This window comes from Pinus tabuliformis, chromosome 6 (assembly GCF_031772625.1).
Source record: "Pinus tabuliformis cultivar Carrire ecotype Pingquan chromosome 6, CPIR1, whole genome shotgun sequence".
In the NCBI taxonomy this organism is placed as follows: domain Eukaryota; kingdom Viridiplantae; phylum Streptophyta; class Pinopsida; order Pinales; family Pinaceae; genus Pinus; species Pinus tabuliformis.
This window is the reverse complement of record NC_142292.1, coordinates 1,294,187,216-1,294,205,701: the sequence shown is the minus strand read 5'-3', so window position 1 is coordinate 1,294,205,701 and position 18,486 is coordinate 1,294,187,216. Positions and strand designations below refer to the sequence as shown.

General features: G+C 39.1%; 1 protein-coding gene across 1 annotated transcript; it reads left to right on the top strand.

Annotated features, from left to right (window-relative positions):
- The first annotated feature begins 300 nt into the window (after window positions 1-300).
- Window positions 301-13,408, top strand: LOC149263350 (protein RKD4-like). The gene is made up of 3 exons (XM_089387748.1): window positions 301-399; window positions 526-675; window positions 13,262-13,408. Exons 1-3 carry the CDS (start codon window positions 301-303, stop codon window positions 13,406-13,408), a joined length of 396 nt encoding a protein of 131 aa, XP_089243874.1.
- The last annotated feature ends 5,078 nt before the right edge of the window (window positions 13,409-18,486 follow it).

Below are 18,486 nucleotides of genomic sequence, written 5' to 3'. Positions count from 1 at the left end.
AAGAGAATATGATAGTGGACAATAGTAAAGATTGCCCTAAATTTACTAATGAATTTATGTTAAATGATATATGTGTGTGAAAGAGAGTAAGAGAAAGCAAATATGATAGTGGACAATAGTAAAGATTACCCTAAATTTACTAATGAATTTATTTTAATTTATCATCGTCATCCGATACACTAGTATTAATGAATACATGTCTAATTTTTCCTTCAAGCTAAACAATTTGCAGTGAACCCTTTTTCAGGATTGCACGCTCCTAACAATGCCTTTATCCCAGGACAACCTGGCCAATATTATATGGACAGGAGTTTTTATGCTCCTTATGGTGTTGATCAGAGAGGCATGATTCCTAATGCTCCCCCTACAAAACCTCATAAGAGCAATGTGGCTGCACAGGTAATATAACATCATAATGCCTTCATCTCCATTTTTTTTGGTGTATTGTATCAATAAAAATGGTTTTCAATTCAAATTTGGTCTCATCAATTATGCATGTTTGTGTTATGCTTTATTTATTTGCAGAGGGAAAGAACAGGAAAGTTGAAAATATCAGATTTAGCAGCATATTTCCATCTTCCTATCAATGTGGCAGCCAAGGAATTGGCTATATGTCCCACCGTCCTAAAAAAGATTTGTAGGCGCAATGGCATGCGTCGATGGCCTCATAGAAAGGTTTGCCTTCACCATTTCTAAATGAATCTTAAGAGGGTTAAAATTAAAAACAAAGATAGTAGGACAACCATGTGTAGTTTAACTAATAGATGTTTATTTGATACAAACTTTTGGAACTGTGATTTTGAATTCTGTAATTTGTATAATTTGTATAATATGATTGTTTCAAAGGTTTTTCAAGGTGTTGAATCCTTATGCATTCAAAAAACATTTTAAAAAATAAAAATTCACAATCTCGTGAAAAAATCCATAGCCCAATTTCAACAAAAAAAGGCAAAAACATCAAATAGTTAGACTGTGCCGATAAACATTAAGCCTTTTGTGTCGGATTTGATGGCTTGTTCTTTGTGAAATATACATATATACATAAGATTAAGATAATAAGTCCAACATAGATATACATATCTCCATAGTGATGTTCTCATAAATATGACCTATTTATCTTTGATTACACTTGTTCTTTAGGGACATGTAAGTATATTTATTTAATTTTGCATTTTATTACAAGTTTATAAATATAGGAAAATTTTTGCAAGCTTTAAAGACAATATGAATACACATGGGTAATCAAATTTTCATGTTATAAGTATAATATCTACTTCAATGTATCTCCATAAAAAGTAAAGTTTAAAGACAACATGGATGTGGCCTTGGATTCATAATATGTACATGTGGGTGAGTTCATCCCAATATCGTAAGTGTAACCTTTCATCTTCAAGTGCACTTATTGCTATATTAAGGTCTTGGGTAAAGTGTATGGATGATCAAAGGGGTGTCATAAGTTTAACTCCTATATCCAAGTACACCTATGTATATTTTAATGTGTTGGGTAAAATGTATGGATGATTAGAGAGGTTTCATAAGTTTAACCCCTACCTCCAAGTGCACCTATGGCTACCTCAAGGTGTTGGGTAAAGCACCTAAGGTGTTGGGTAAAGTGCATGCTAAATCCAAATGAAGGTTTGGCAAGCCTTAAAGATAAATTATGGGGACTGGCTTGGGTCTATAATACATGAGTGTGAGGTAATCACCATCAAACACCATAAGGTGTTGGGTAATGCACTTAAAGTGTTGGGTAAAGTGTACTAATCCAAAGGAAAGTTTGGCCAGCCTTAAAGATAACATGGGGATATGGGCTTGGGTTTATAATATGTTCATGTGAGGTAATCACCATCAAGCACCATAAGTTTAACCCTTGACTCAAAATGCATGTGGGTAATCACCATATGGTACCAAATTTCAACCCCTAACTATAAATGCACCTACCAATATGTCAAGATTTTGGGTAAAATCTATCCCAAGGAGTTGGGTGAAGCATATGCATGATCAAAAAGGTACTATAAGTTTAACCCATACCTCCAAGTGCTACTATTACTACCTCAAGGTGTTGGGTTAATTATATCCTAATCAAAAGGAAAATTTGTCAAACCTTAAGGATAACATATGGTGGGATTGGATTTACAACATGTGCGTGTAGGTAATCACCACTTAGTGTTATGTGGTTAATCACCCCATAGGGTCAAAGTTTAATCCCAACCTCCGAATTTACTTGCAGCTATCTCAATGTGTTGGGTTAAGTGTATGAACGATTAGAAGGGTGCCATGTGTTTAATCCTTGCCTCCATGTGCCACTATACTACTTCAAGGTGTTAAGTAAAGTGTATTCCTAGTCAACAAGAAAGCTTGGCAAGCTTTAAAGATAACATGGGTGGGGGGAATGTGTTTGGGTCCAAAATATGTGCATGTGGATAATCACCATGTGCCATATTGTTGGCTTATATGGGCTTAACCCAGGTTCGGAAGAATTATTTAGCTAAACAAATCCCATAGCTACCCACCCTCTCGGCAACAGCCCGCAAAGTGCGGACTGAGGTCTCACCCGAGGTAACAGGGGAGGGTGTTGGAACCAGGTTTCTACACCCTGGGGATGTCTTGGATGTGGTTTGGGGCTCACACGCTGTTCTGCAGCCTCATGCTACGCCAGATCCACGCAGTTCGGAATACCCTTATCGCGCTTATTACAAAGTGAATCACCTATTATTGGTTTGATCTAGTTAAAACAGTATTTAAGAAAACATTTATTACTTTTTGTTACTTCGTGCATCAATATTAACCCAGTTCACATGTATTCAACCGTAGCAAATGCAGAAATCATAATAGTTCATTTATCATAAAAGAGTAAAGTCGCAATCAACACAGAATTCAGAAGAAACTTATCTTTATTATCAATCTTCAACAATACATCCAGATCCACCCTGCGCACTCAGCTGCAGGGGTCCACACACACAATTGCAGACTTTCCAAGCCTCTACGCACACAGCTACAGAGCCTCTACCTTCTACCCTACTCCCTCAACTCGGACTTACAACTGCTCTCAGACTATTCACCCATTACATATTCAGGCCAAAAACCAAAAGTTTTCTTCATTTCCCTCATAGAGCCTCGCTCTATTTATACTTTTCCTTGGCCTGCGATCCCACCGCGAGCCGACTCTATTACTATTTCTTTTCATTATTTTCAGGCAGACTACCCTTTGATTCAACCTACTATAGCTCGCACTCCACGCTTTCCATGGAGTCTTTTACCCTAATATTACCCAAAATCCCGGGCTTCGCACCCCATACTCGTTCCGAATGGCTTTCTCTACCCAACAGTCCCCCAACACAATCATTGTGACTCGTACCAAGTCACTGAGTTGGTGCTTCTATCTTTGCGCGGAGGTCGGTCAAAAACTTTAGTGCGTCGTTGGTACTAGCAGTAAATTCTTCTGTAATGCACTGCATCTGTTCCTCCTGTGGTGTCACTATTTCTGCCCCTGTCTCGGCTGTCTCCATCCTAGCACATTCGGCCTTCATGTGTGCTACCTTATGCTATATGGTGGTTGAAATTGCAAATGCCTCGTCCAACCATGGCTGGATATGAGATTTCACCACGTCTTCCTTTTTTCTCGTGGCTTCGGCTTGGATTTTAATGTCCTACACCTCCCTCATCTTAGCCAACCATTGCGGGATAGAAATGGTCTGCGCGGTTCCCTGGAGCTGATCATAGGCGTGCTGAAGTTCTCGGGCCTCTACTTCCAACCTGCGGAGTGTGGGATCTTCCTGAAGGACAGTGAGCATATCAATCGACTAAGTTAGCAACTCGGTACATTCTTCGAGTGACCATGCAAGCATCGCGCGCCCCATATCAATAATTTTCTTGCGCTGTACTATGACCTCTGGGAGAGTTGGTGGTGGGACCTGCATTTTCAACTCAACGATCTGCGCAATGAGTTCGAGCTGCAGCCATGTGGCCTCCTATTTTGTCCTTCGGAACTCCGTAGCCAACATACGAATCTGTTTGTCAACAGGCAAGTCCCCTGTAATATCTAACGCCTCAGCACTTAAACAAGCTTCCACTACTACCTTTTCCATCTACTTTTTTTGTGTGACTACTTCATCGCGTTGGAGCCATAGCTGTTCAATATTAATTTTCTGCTCTTGGAGTATCTGGTCAACGCGGCCGGCCCTTGCGTGAAGTTCGATTGTGGTGCTATCATGGAGTTGTTGCAAACTATTGCGTGGGAGTGTAGCCACGTTCAGTCCCAATCCAGTAAGGCATTCTAGTATTGCTCATTCTTCCGGTTGGTCTGTGACCAACGCGCCTGCCAGGATCGAAGTAGACTGAGCAACCTGGGCTCTAAGCAGTGGTTCTGTAGCTATCATACCAGAGGATTCTATAGAAACGCTAGGGCCTACCTACGCAATTCTTGATCCCAATTCGCATAACTGTGTCTAGAGCTCTGTAGTGTTCTATCTAGGGTACTAGACTAGACCATATTTATTATCGACCAGGATGCGTAAGCTTAGAGGCATGCGTCTAAAGTATATAGACATAAAGGATTATTAGCTAAGTGGTTATGATGTAGGTCACAGAACTTCTTTACGGAAGATTGGGGTATGTTACCTATCATCCAAACACTTAGGTCACTCTGCTAATATACCTTATTACAACATTGTCATTAAATTCATTTACCAAATTAAACACTGTGTATCACTGCAAACCAAGATTTCAATCTCCTTACAGAGACATTATACATAAAACCCTTGTTTAGCAAATACCCAGCATTCACTAATATTCATACAAGATAAAAATATACAGAGATCATAAACAGATTTTGAAATGAAAACAAAGTTCATGACATTGCTTTAAAAGACAACACAGGGATCGAATCCCTTACAGGACACGATTCACGATCTCAGTGATGGGCTGTTCAAGCATTATCACAAACACAAACCATATGCATTCGATTGAAATCAACAACCAATCTTAACTATTGAAATCGGAAACCAATCTTAACTACTGCGCATGTCATGTAATACCCTAAGTTGCGAATAAAACGAAAATGTCAGTATACCAGTTTAACGCAGGGCCCGTCCGTGTTCCAGAGGTATACTGGACTGTGTTCAACCGGTTATCAAATCAACGCAACAAGACAAGGGTCGTGATTGTAACTGGGTTCTTGATATTAAGTTCAAAACTCTGTTTCAAAATGATACAACGATTAACCATACATTGATTACACCGGACTGTATTTACATATGTCTTTTTACAACCCTTACATTTCGAAAACGAATGTACATTCATGATATGGTTGTTGCCGCTTTTACTACGTCGAGATTTTTTAAAATGTTTCCATCCTAAACTGATTTCAAAAAGGAACAAAAACTAAGTCAATTTAGAATGCTCTGTTGTTGCTGCCTTTGTCGCCAGTATGCCATACTTTGACCTGTGTTGACCGTGCATGTAGGAGGGTCGATTTTGCTGTAGGATAGGTATTCGTCCATGCTTGGACATTCTACTTTTCATCCCTGCCTTTCGCTCTAGCCTAGTTGTTGTGCCACATGTCAAACAATGAGCTAATTACAAGATGTTGGAACTTCCTGTAACCATTTTACCAAAAACTTCTAATTCTTTAACATAAAACTCCTAAATCAATTTCAATGCATTTTAATAACTATAGGACTATTAACTAATCAATTTTCAAGGAATCTAAGAGATATATGATGAAAATAAGTAGGCAAATGATATGTTTTAGGAGGAAAAAGGAGGTCATAGGATGGTACCAACAAGCTCCCCCAACACAATGTGTTGTTTCGACATAGCCTCATCGACTGCCTCTCGAGTAGCTTTGTGAATGATGTTTTCGATGTCATTTAGATTGCCCTCCATTAGGGTGGTAACTTCACTATTGGTCTTAGATGCTTTTGCTTTCTTTCGTGCCTTCGGTCACTCTGGTGTGGCTGAGCGCTTTAGTGGGGTACCCGTTGCGGTCGACTGAGCAGTTTCCTTCTGAGTGCCTTTGTCCTTTGCTGGTGTCTGCACACTTGGTACTGGTTTGTCCGTTGCTGCAAGTCTTACCTCTCACGCTACCTTAAACCCTGCAGCATACTGTTCATTCCTCTTTTGTTGTGCGGCGCACTTGGCTACCTCTTTTTGTTTCTAAATAGTGGCCTCGTCGCGTTCCACTGCCGCAGGTCCTCGCCAAGCTGTGGGCCAAGCCTCGACAATATTGTGAACAACGTCATTAGTGACAATGAACTGGAGAGGGGTCCATGTCTGGGCTGGGTCCTTCCGCACTCGGATGTAGACGTGATGCATATCTGCTTTGAATTCCGCAATGTGCTTCATACTCTCATAAACTTCATTTGTTAAGCGTGGTAACGCATTGATCCACTGACGCACATTCGCGTCCATCAATACCCAAAATATCTTAATCCCCTGAATTCTTCTTGCGTCCTTGGTCGCCCAAAGGGATGCATACTGCGCGATTTCCGACCATTCTGGGGTTAAAACAGGAAACTGGCTGTCTTCAGGCAACTCAATAGCGACCAACATGAGGGACAGTAGCAGCCACGCATAATAGAATGGCTTGCCTTCTTCCTGGACTTCGCGACAATTGGCTAGAAATTCTTCACAAAGAAACTATGACCAATTGAATCGTACACCAGTGGCACATTCTTCAGCCAGTGCGATAACTACGGTGGAGACCTCAGAGCTCCGACATTTCCTCATTACTTTTCTTACCAGCAACTAAGTGGCCACCTGGACTGCGTCGTCGAAGATACTGTCAATGACGTACCCTCGCGTTCCCTTGGTGAGCTTATATGTCTTCTTTAGTCGTTCTATCATTCCTACATCATTACTTTTGGCCGTAATTTCCCAAGGGTTCTGTTTGGCGCAGGGTAGATGTGAGACCCGGTGAACAAGTTATGTTGTGATACAAACAGGTTTATCGACCCATAGTGTGTCTTCATGCACTAAACAGAGCAACTGCTTGATGACTAACATAGTAATAGGGGGTCGGAGAAAGTGCGGAATTGCGAGGAGACAAAGTAATCCAGCTTCGTCCACCTTTCGCAGCCACTCCTTGGCTATAGAGTGGTCACCATGCCTTCTATCATGTGGTCCATGAAGGCATCCATCGCTAGATGGGGGAATTTTGTTCGATCTACAAGGTCGTAATCGTCAAATTTCATCGTCTCGACACGGCCAACCACTGCGTTTTCTACTGGGAAGTATTTCAGGAGAGAGGGGGTAGTGATTATACTGCTGAATTTGTCCAGGTTTGTGAGTACCTTGTTTGTCCCCTTGCTTGGAGGCATATAATTTGATCGTCACATCGATTGTACAGGGTCTTCCTCGGTGATGTCCTCTTCGACCCTCGTGGGAGACACTTCTATTTCTTCCTTGCTATCGATGATAACAGTTTTACCTTTTTCCTTCATTATGGACTTGCCAACCTACAGGTGTCGTGGCGACTGTCGAACTGATTCTGGGAGTGGAGGTTTCTTCTTGGTCTTCGGCATCCGTGGGGATTTAGAGTGCTCTGCTTCCTGCAGTGGCTCTGATTGTGGACTATCAGTGGTAGGCCTTTGAGCTTTCAAGATGACATCTTTGTAATGCCGCCGCACTGCCTGAAACCACGAACTGTTTTCAACTTCCTTGGTGCTCATGATGTAGGCAATACGGATTAATTCTCTTGCCAGAAAGTACGATGTGGTGGTGTGACCTTTACTTTGTTTATATATTGATTGAACTCGGAAACCAGCGTCTTGTTTTTGTGGTAGCTCACAAATGTGACTTGGTCATTGCACCATCATATCATGACCAGTATCTTCAATGGCCACTTTCCATCTTTCTTTGCAGCCGTGAATCCTCAAGGTCGCAGGTGTGGTTTATGCAGGGGACCGATGGTCATATCACACCATTGTACAGCAGCCTATTTTATAGTCGCGCACCCTCTTCCAACTGCTTGGGGTGCTAGGACTGAACCCTCGACGGATAGTCAGAAGGGCGAACCCTTCCCATGGGTCCCCCAGTTCCTCACTGACCCGGGTCGCGAGCACCCTAGATGTCCTCCTGCTTCTATCACGAAATTATGGTGTGCGCACCCCTATGGCTTTTGGTGCAGCCGTATCAAGGTAGGAAAGCCAGCCATGTTGGTTTCCTTGGGCCATTCCTTTTCGTCATCTAGGGTGGCCACTTCTAATTGAAGTTTCTCGATGGCTTTGTCCAACTTCATACTGTGGTCACGGATTCGGGCCTCAGTTTGTTCCAACTCATCAAGTCGTCATTTTGCACGTCGAATGGTAGCCCACAATTGTTGAACCTTGTCGTGGACGCCATCTCTGGTGGGAGAAGCTATGCCTATAGTGGTTGATTGGGCTGTAGGGGGGAGGTTCCCTCTAGCCTGATGATCCTGTGGTCCACTCTGGTCTGTTTGAGGTGTCAATCGTCTGCCATACACTCGTATTCTTCGTGCTATCATTTTGTGCCAACTTAACCACCGCGCATATCTTCCAATTTGGAGTCGAAACTTTCTTGTGTATTTGAGCTTCCTCGATCCTTCTATCAGTGCGCACGCTCTGTCTGCCGATGCATTGGGTGGCTCCTATACTACACATGTGAGCTAGTCTTCAGTGGTTGAATCCTGCTCTTTCGAGTGGTGTCTTTCTTCACATTGTGCCGATCGAGTCACCCTATTACAGTTGAGTGTTGTAACTCCCTGCAATCGATTCTGTCAGTGCTTCGTATGCTCCTCAAAATCGATAGTGCAGATACTCTCATGTTCCCATGAGGTTCTTCTATTGTCATTGTAATGCATCTAACTGGGGTTTTGCGCCATTATCTGATAAATGCAATCCAGTTCATCATTATTTTCCTCGTCGCGAACGGGTTCTGTGTAGTGCTCCCCTTCTACTGGGTCCAGCGGAACTACTACGCGAAGTGACTTCTTTTCGAAATTCATCGTGCGCCTTTTCAAGTTGATGATTCCTTTCATGTCGATGGCCCAATCAATCCCGAGCAAAGCAGGGTAAGGATTTCTATCATCGATAAGCTCTATGACTTCGAAGTTGGTCTGGGTCATTACACCATCGATATCCACCGTCACCCCTTGCAATTGGCCCATTGGTAAGATTTTTTGCTGGTTAGCCATTCGTAGTTGAATTGGGGACCATTGCAGTACGGGCTTGCCTATACACTCCCAAGTTTTCTTAGGTAGTATATTTGCATTCGAGCCTAAATCCAGGATGACTTGATCCATCTCATAATCTCTTATTTGTGCCATCATTCTCATTTCTCATCCAGTGCGTAGAGCATGTCGCCCTATCCTTTGAACCACCTAGGGTTTGCTGAATTTGGTGCTCTTGGTAATCAATTCCTGTAGCCCTTGGACAGCCTTCTGATTCCGCAGCAATTTCATGCATGCGTCAAGAAAGGAGGTGATCATGTAGGGGTCCATTTTGGCTTCCATTTGGTCCTTCTCACCTGAGGTAGCAGCTTTTGCGAAGCTCAGCTAATCTTCGTTTGGCCCCGCCCTTCCTTGCTTTAGTTCAATAGTACGATTCCCCATAGGCGGGTCACCTCGCTCCCCTCCTGTGTTCCCTCCTTCCATTGCGTCATTCCTTCGCACCATATTTATACTAGTGTCCTCTTTGTGGGGTTCCGCACACATCATCTGGACATTCTGGGTTGGCGGAGGTTGAAGCACCCCTTTCTTGTTTAATTGGGCAAGCAAGGTTGGACAATCTACCAATTCGTGATCGAACTGTTCGCAATAAGGACATGAGATCCTAGTTGGGTTAGTGCACTCGTGAGCATAGTGTCCTTGTTCACCACAATTATAACAAGTTATCTGTCTGCGACCTCAGTCGGGTCCCCATCCTCTTCCCTGACCTCGTCCTTGAAATCCTCCTCGTGTTTCAGCCTGTACCCTGTAGGCTGGGGTCCGTTCCATCATTAAGTCATAACTTCGACACGTTCACTCATCGTGTCCTACTGATCGACAAAAATTGCAATATAACTGTTGTGAGGTCTAGGTATACTTCTATAATAGATGGCAGTTATCTGTTGCATGTTTCCCTCCCACCTAGAAAATCGCACACCAGAGCGCAAGCGTGGCATTTTGTCCTGTCTGGACTTCCACTTTTAATGGCATCGAGCCTCCTCCCACCAGATAGTTTGCGAAGACCAGGCAATGGTCTTTGTCGTGTGCATGGCTTTTACATTTAATACACCGTGCCTCCGGCTGTACCCTTGATCGAGGCATTCTTCCTTGCTTCAAGCTTTGTACTTCCAAACTTAAGTTCTAAAGTTGCGTGTGGAGTTGTTGAACTCCCAACCCTGGGTCCGAAATCGGGGTCGCGTATAACCTCATAGCTATCTCTAGTGCCTCAGCCTGGGTTGAGATCTTCTGTTGTGACAGAGCCATCCTTAGATGGGGTGTTAACAATGCCACAAACCATGTGCAATGTTGTTCGTCGATCAATGTCATATTAGCTTTGTGAATAGTACTCTTTAATCTTTGGTCCAGATCCCACGGGGTTTCACCAGGCAGCATTGCTATTTCTTTGAACCCAATGATCGATTGGTTCTCAAACTTTGGTTGGCCAAACTCCTTATTAAGCGCATCCTGTATAGCTACTAGTCCTTCATTCGGATGGTCGGTTGAGTGTTTTATGTACCATGTCAGCCAGTCCTAGAGTGCACTGACCAGTGTAGCCTTTTTGATGTTTTCATCTATTATACCTTGCGCGTCCCATACGGAGTTTATCACAAACTAGAACCGGCTTGGATCTTCATTCCCTATACTTTGAAAGGTCGGTAACATGTCTGCTTTCTCCATCCCTGTTCTAGGAGGTGGTGGAAGAGGTGGTGAGGGTTGAGGTGGTGTGGGCGGACGCGACGTGGGTGATGGGGGTGATGGCGTAGATGGAGGTGGTATCAGCAGAAGGCATTCTGTAATCAACCAGACTGCACTTCTGGGCGAGAACCTAGCGAGATCTTCCTCACTTTCCTGCAAGATAGAAATCAGAGGACTGTTCCTTGCTCCTCCCGTTCCTCGGTAACCTCTTCCACTCTGTGTTACCCCAGACATTAATGTATGCGCATAATATGTTTTTTGCACAACAGCATCTTAATCCAAGTGTTTAATGACTTGATGTACCGACCCCGCGATCCTTGGAGAAATTGTTTTTCCGCTTCGTTGTAGCTTACAGTGGTAGTGAGAGTGCTTTCGATGGTTTTTGTAGGGAGGTTCGTTTGAAGTATTTGAAGTAGAATTTAGTGATAAATCCTCCAATGATTTGATCTACCCAATGATCAACCGCGCGCACAAGTTTGTCTTCAGTGGCTTCTAGTCTACGCACTAGTTCTAGGGTCCACACTATCGGCTGGTCTAATTTGCACCTTCCCATGCTATCAGCTAACTTTGTGATCCACTCATATAATTCTATCAGGAATGTTACAAAGAAGATCTCATGTATGTCCGTGAGGATATAACGATCCAACCATTATTCCTCTGATATCCGCGAGTTCCTGTTTTCCTGAACCGTGAACTCGTGAAGCTTTTGACCTACCAATCTTCGAGCTCTTTTTTGTAGGATTCCAGTGTTCCCACATTAGACACCCCTTAGGCAGATCCCAGTTCCGGCAACGAAACCATTTGTTGGCTTATATGGGCTTGACCCAGGTTCGGAAGAATTATTTAGCCAAGCAAATCCCATAGCTACCAGCCCTTTCGGCAACAGCCTGCGAAGCGCGGACTGAGGTCTCACTCGAGGTAGCAGGGGATGGTGCTAGAGCCAAGTTTCCGCACCCTGGAGATGTCTTGGATGTGGGTTGGGGCTCGCGTCTGTAGCCTTGCGCTAAGCCGGATCCGTGCAGATCAGAATACCCTTATCGCGCTTCTTATAAATTGAATCACTTATTACTGATTTGATCTAGTTAAAACGGTCTTTAACCTATTTCACATGTATTCAACCGTAGCAAATGCAGAAATCATAATAGTTCATTTATCATAAAAGAGTAAAGTTGCAATCAACATAGAATTCAGAAGAAACTTATCTTTATTATCAATCTTCAACAATACATCCAGATCCACCCTGCGCACTCAGCTATAGGGGTCTGCGCACACAGCTGCGGACTTTCCAGGCCTCTGCGCACACAGCTGCAGAGCCTCTACCTTCTACCCTACTCCCTTGACTCGGACTTACAATTGCTCTCAGACTATTCACCCATTACATATTCGGGCCAAAAACCAAAAGTTTTTTGCCTTTCCCTCATAGAGCCTCGCTCTATTTATACTTTTCCTTGGCCTGCAATCCCACCGCAGGCCGACTCTATTACTATTTCTTTTCATTATTTTCAAGCAGACTACCCTTTGACTCAACCTACTATAGCTCGCGCTCCACTCTTTCCGCGGAGTCTTTTACCCTAATATTACCCAAAATTCTAGGCTTCGCACCTCATACTCGTTCCGTGGGGCTTTCGCTACCCAACACATATGTTTAACCCACCTCAAGTGCAAGTGGATAATCACCTCTCAATGCAAAGTTTGACGCACTATCTCTAAGTGCTACTTCAAGGTGTTGGGTAAAGCTAGTCCTTTCATGAGGGCATTTTGATAAAAGAACATGCAGGTAGTCTTGGGTCTATAATATGTGCATGTGGATAATCACATCTCAATGTCATAAGTGTAACCCCTATATAAGTATAGTATAGCTATCTCAAGGTGTTAGGTAAAGCATATAAGCTTATAACTTGGCTAATGATCAATTCCTTAGGGAGAATGTTGAATGTGCATGTGGATAATCACATCTCAATGTCATAAGTGTAACCCCTATATAAGTATACTATAGCTATCTCAAGGTGTTGGGTAAAGTATATAAGCTTATAACTTGGTTAATGATCAATTCCTTGAGAAAAATGTTGAAATCCTTAAAGAAAACATAAAAAAAAGTTTAGACACATAATATGTGAATGTAAATTATCACTTCTATTCCAATATCATAATTTTAACCCCTACTCTCAAATGCCTTTATAAGTTTAACTCCTACTCTCAAATGTCTTTATGATTTATAATTACTTTCTCAATTTTCTAAATATTTTCATAAACTATAATAAAAACGGACTAAAATTATATATAAATAATTTATAATATAATTAAATTTTAGTTATTATTTTGTAACCTGCTATGTTAAATGGAGGCAATAATCAGTGTAATAAGAACTTAAGCATTTTGCATTTTCCTTTTTCTTTACAGATCAAAAGCATAGAAAGAATTATTATGACATTGGAGCAAACAATCGCAGAAGGCAATGGAGAGGGAGTCGAAAGTATTCGATCGGAGATTGCAATGCTTAAAAATGAAAGAGCTCAGCTTTGTGCTGGCCTTGTTGGTGAAAAGTGAATATATAATATGAAGATTGTATGCTATATGGTAAATGGTGCGGTTAGTTGGAAAAGGAAATTAGCATGCTATTGATTAATATAATATTTTCTGATGATTTTGAAATATATTTATTAGTATTTTACGGTTAGAATTATATTTTTTTAATAATTTATTGAATTAATTAATTTGTATTTTAGTGAAATATTTTTTTATTAATTATTAATATATTTTAAAAGAAAAGTTAAAACTAGTTAATTTTTTTTTAATTATATTTTTTATGATTAAATATTATATATATATATATATAGATATATAATTTTAATTAATTATATTTGTTATTTATTTATTTTTCTAATTTATTGATGATTATGAAGATGAACGTTATTAAGACATATATCTATATGGTTTATGAAACCTTTAAAATGTAGGAGATTAAAATTCTTCAACATATTTGAAAAGCAATAAAGGAAGCACTCCAAAGTAATATTTACATTTAATATAATAAATAAATCAAAAAACCACATAAAACGAAATTATATATATATGAAAAAGGTATGATTTTGATCTTGTTCTCTCTAGATTAGAGAACAGGTAAAGATACAGTTTAGCATATAACAGACTCCCTGCGTGGAGACAATCTTTATCTATCTGGTTAAGTTTTGGTTTATTACTTTGACAGGCAACTCTGCCTCCATATGCATATGCCTTAGCATCTACAAAATGTAATTTCACAGTTTAGCAGATAACAGACTTCACTGTGGAGACAATCTTTATCTATCTGGTTAAGTTTTGGTTTATTACTTTGACAGGCAACTCTATATGCATATCATCTACAAAATGTAATTTCTTTATATCAATAGAAATTACGACTTTTTTCCCTTGGAAAAAAAAAGGTATGATTTTATATCTAAGAAATATTTTCATAATTATAAATGATAAATAAGAAATATTTTCATAATTATAAATGGGAAATATAATGTATCACATTATTTGGCTTTTTCTTCCTCTTTTCCTATTCAATGAAAATAAAACTAAACTAGATTAACCCTACCTTTTATGAACACCTTGATTTGTTTATGTTTACAATATATTATTCTAAATAGTATTATAAATATGAATGAAAAATGACATGGCATGTAATTATTATAAATATGAATAGAAAATGGCATGACATGTAACATTTGGTTTTCTATCCATCATTTTTGTTATTGATCCTCCAGAAACCAACATAACATATTTTAAGGTAACAATATCCTTCTCTCCCCTTTGACCCACATAATAATCACAATCCAAGAAACCACATACCTTAGAAGCATTCCAAAAGACCACATTTCACTTAGGAATTATGTCAAATAGTCACCTTACAAACTCCACATTGCCACTTTCACAAACCTTGTTATCATTAGTTTTCATGACACATTGTCTTGTTCCGACATTGCTTTGGACAAGTCCTTTGCCTCCTCAAATATCCTCCGCTTATTATATCATGTAATCAAAGAATTCCTCTTTGTGAGGCATATTATCAAACACATTGGATGTAGTCTCCATGCTTCCACAAATCCACTTTTAATTATATAACCATGCATCCATTTAGCTTGATGTAAAGCTTCCAATTTTGCAAACACTAGAATCACACTTGTTGTTGTATATTTTGTAATATAGTTAGCAGGCATTGCCTCAATGCTCTACCTCACGACCATGCAATCCCATTCTTGCAACTTGGTCTTTGATGCTACTTGCAACATCCCCAAACCACCTATTTGGGGCAATGCCACCACCCATAACATTGATACCACAAATATTACTAACATACATATGTCCACTTTGGAAGGCAAAATGACCTCTGTTGAAGGGTAAATGTCCACTTTGGGAGATGGCGAAGGGTAAATGTCCACTTTGGGAGATGGTCGACCTATATATTACGATTGTAAGGTGGTGTTATGAATTTAATTCACTTGGAAAGGTACCTTGCATGGCTTTTGGAGAAATTTATTTAAGATATGGATGTGGATTAACCTTGAAGGAATATTTTAGAGCATTCTTGAGAACATTTGACCACATTGTTTGGAGAGGTCATGTACTTGGGTGCTAGAGTGCCCAATTTGGAGGGCTTTTGTGAAAATTTTTGAAGACTAATTGAAGGGCCTTTGGATGTTGGATGCTTCGTTACCTCATTTATCGATATGGGTTACCCTTTGAGGGATTTTTCCCCTATATGTGGAAGAAATAAATTTCTATGAATTGTCTTATTATAATTTAGCTATAGATGGATGAGTAAAGCAACCTCTTGGGATGCTTTGTTGATGTGGATTTTTATGTCTTTCCATGGCAATTTATGGAAAATCTTGGATGAATTCATATAAACCTAGTAAGTGAAATTATTGTGTCTTAGTTAATGTTCTATTGGATAGATATAATAAATTATTAAGAAAGGGGCATAACATTTGTTTAATGATCCTTGTTAAACAAACAATTCTTCCTTTGAGGAAGTAGTAGGTTAGATCTTTCCGTTAATTTATATTAATTTATATTTTGAAATTAAGAGACTTGATTCAAACCCTAGGATAAGTACGTTATATTACCCTAGTATTTTGAATATTATATCTACTCCAATATCTCCAAGTTTTTGTTCTTTGATCTTATATGCCCCAAAAATATATTGGCAATCTAAGGCACTAATCTTCTATCCTCCATCACCCTTGTTTTTTATAAATCATTCAAACTATTTTGTTAGGGTTTCTCTCTCCTAGTGATTCCTTGATTGTGAGTGTTTAGGGATCCTTTCCCTTTGAACTCAAACCTTGAAATTACTCAAAAACACCAAAAATCTTATCTTCCACCCTAAGCCCTAAATAATGCAATATTTTATTTAGTTGTATTTGAAGTAGAAGCCTTAGGTCTCTTGACTTGGTTTAATTAGGTCATTAGATCCTTAAGATCTACTAGGGAGAACCCCCATTAAGTTGGAGGAGAATTGGCCATAAGTGAAACGAGGTTTAGTGAGGTGATAGTGAACCCCTCTTAGGTTTCACACTTGAGATTTTTACTTTCTCACGAAGTGCAAAAAAATTTTATAACAATTTTGGTGTGATGATTGTGAGGTGAGACAAGTACCATTGTGAATGCATTAGGCACTCACCTTGATGACTCTATTGTGAAAAGGGTACAAAATTACATTTATTATCAAATTTGAAATTTCATAGAAAGTTGTGTAAATGAAAATGACTTTAAAAGATTGAGATGAAATATATGAAACTTGTGATATTGAAAACATCACAAGATATCTTTATATTTATATATCACACTAATTGGGAAATGACCAAATTTCCACAAATATACTTATGCTCCTAAAATATGTAAAACATTTTGAAAATAAACTTTATAAAGAGATACACAATTAATTACACACCATTATTATTTACATAGGTGCATCCATTTCATGTTGATATGTTTTGGAAAAGGATAATTAATTAAACACAATTATGATTTACATAGGTGCATCCATTTCATGTTGATATGTTTTGGAAAATTATTATATTTCTTTTTATTTTAATTTATATCATAAATATTGATACAAATCTAGATTAATATTTAGATGAAAATATTAATGGGGAATACATGGTTGAAATGTTTACTTAATCATATATGCTTGTTCTTTTCCTCTTTCTAAATACAAATATAACATGATTCAAGTTTCATTATATTGAGACCCTAACATGATTTGTTTTTTCTTGTTTGTATTGGTTTATAGATTTATATCATGTGAACTTCAAAGCCTTTTCCAAAACCATATATATATATATATATATATATATATTCTAAGTTACATTTTTTGAGTACCTTTTATTTCAAGGATGGTACCTAAGGTAAATCTTAAAATTTTTGGACAAGGTCAATAAACAATATGGCTCAAAGCCATTATGATAATATACTTGTTAAGAGCTCAACATGCGAGAATTAAATTTGAGTTGAGGGGACAATAATCATTCCTCCCAACCACACACACACATATTCATGAAAAAATATATCAATTCAAGGAGTTCAACTCCTACTTTGTCCCACTTTGTCTTATTGGGTCTTGGCATAGTTTACACTACTTTCCTCTTTTTTTATAATTATTCTTATTTTTTCTTGTTGAGTTGGCATATTTTACAATACTTTCTACTTTCATTATAAAGTAACTTAAGGAAATGTTCAAAAATTTCCTTGAACTTAAACAATCATTTAACGTTTTTAATCAATACATCAAATTTGAACTCACTTAAAATTTTAAACATAGTTTCTTTGAGATCTATACCAAAATCTAGTCAAAACCCTTCATGCCTTCACGTAAGACATTATCGACTGAGGGACTTCATCTCACGTAAGGGGATCACACAAGCAAGAAAACTAAGAAACAAATGAAGAATAGAAAATATGAGAACTATAAGGCCTTAACTTCTACATAACATGAAAACAATGCACCTTAACCCATAAGAGACACCTTCACCAAATCAACATGTTTATGAGATACCTAGAATGATTACATCCTTGATATTAATATTATTTTTATTGCATGGTAACCATCTCAACCACTAAGGTATGCTTTTCATACATCCCTCTATAGGTCTTAATTAACTTTCAACATGACCAACCTACATAATCTTGATGAAAGAACATGTAAGGAAGAAGATGAGTATACATTATTCTTACCTTTGATCACCTCAAGAAGTAAACAACCATGGATATGATTTTTGATATCAATGTTACTCCATATCCTTGGCTTGACCTCTTAGCCTCTTTGAACTTAGACCCCCTATCTATGCTTGTCAAGGCCTCAATAAATTATAGATAACTCATAGATGTTCCCACTAGATTGGATAAAAAATATCCTTGCTAAGATAATTATGCTTAACTATTATATTAGATACGACATCCTTCTTAGAACCCATGCTTCCATTCCATGGTGTAGCTTCTTCAACTCTCTTTGGAGAGGTCCAAACATTTCATGGTGGAGAAACCATCGGGCACTAAAGAAATACCCAACCCTTTTTAGCCGTTATAAACCCCCTCCTTTGTGGAATATCCCTACCTTTTCTTTTATCAACATGGGTGAT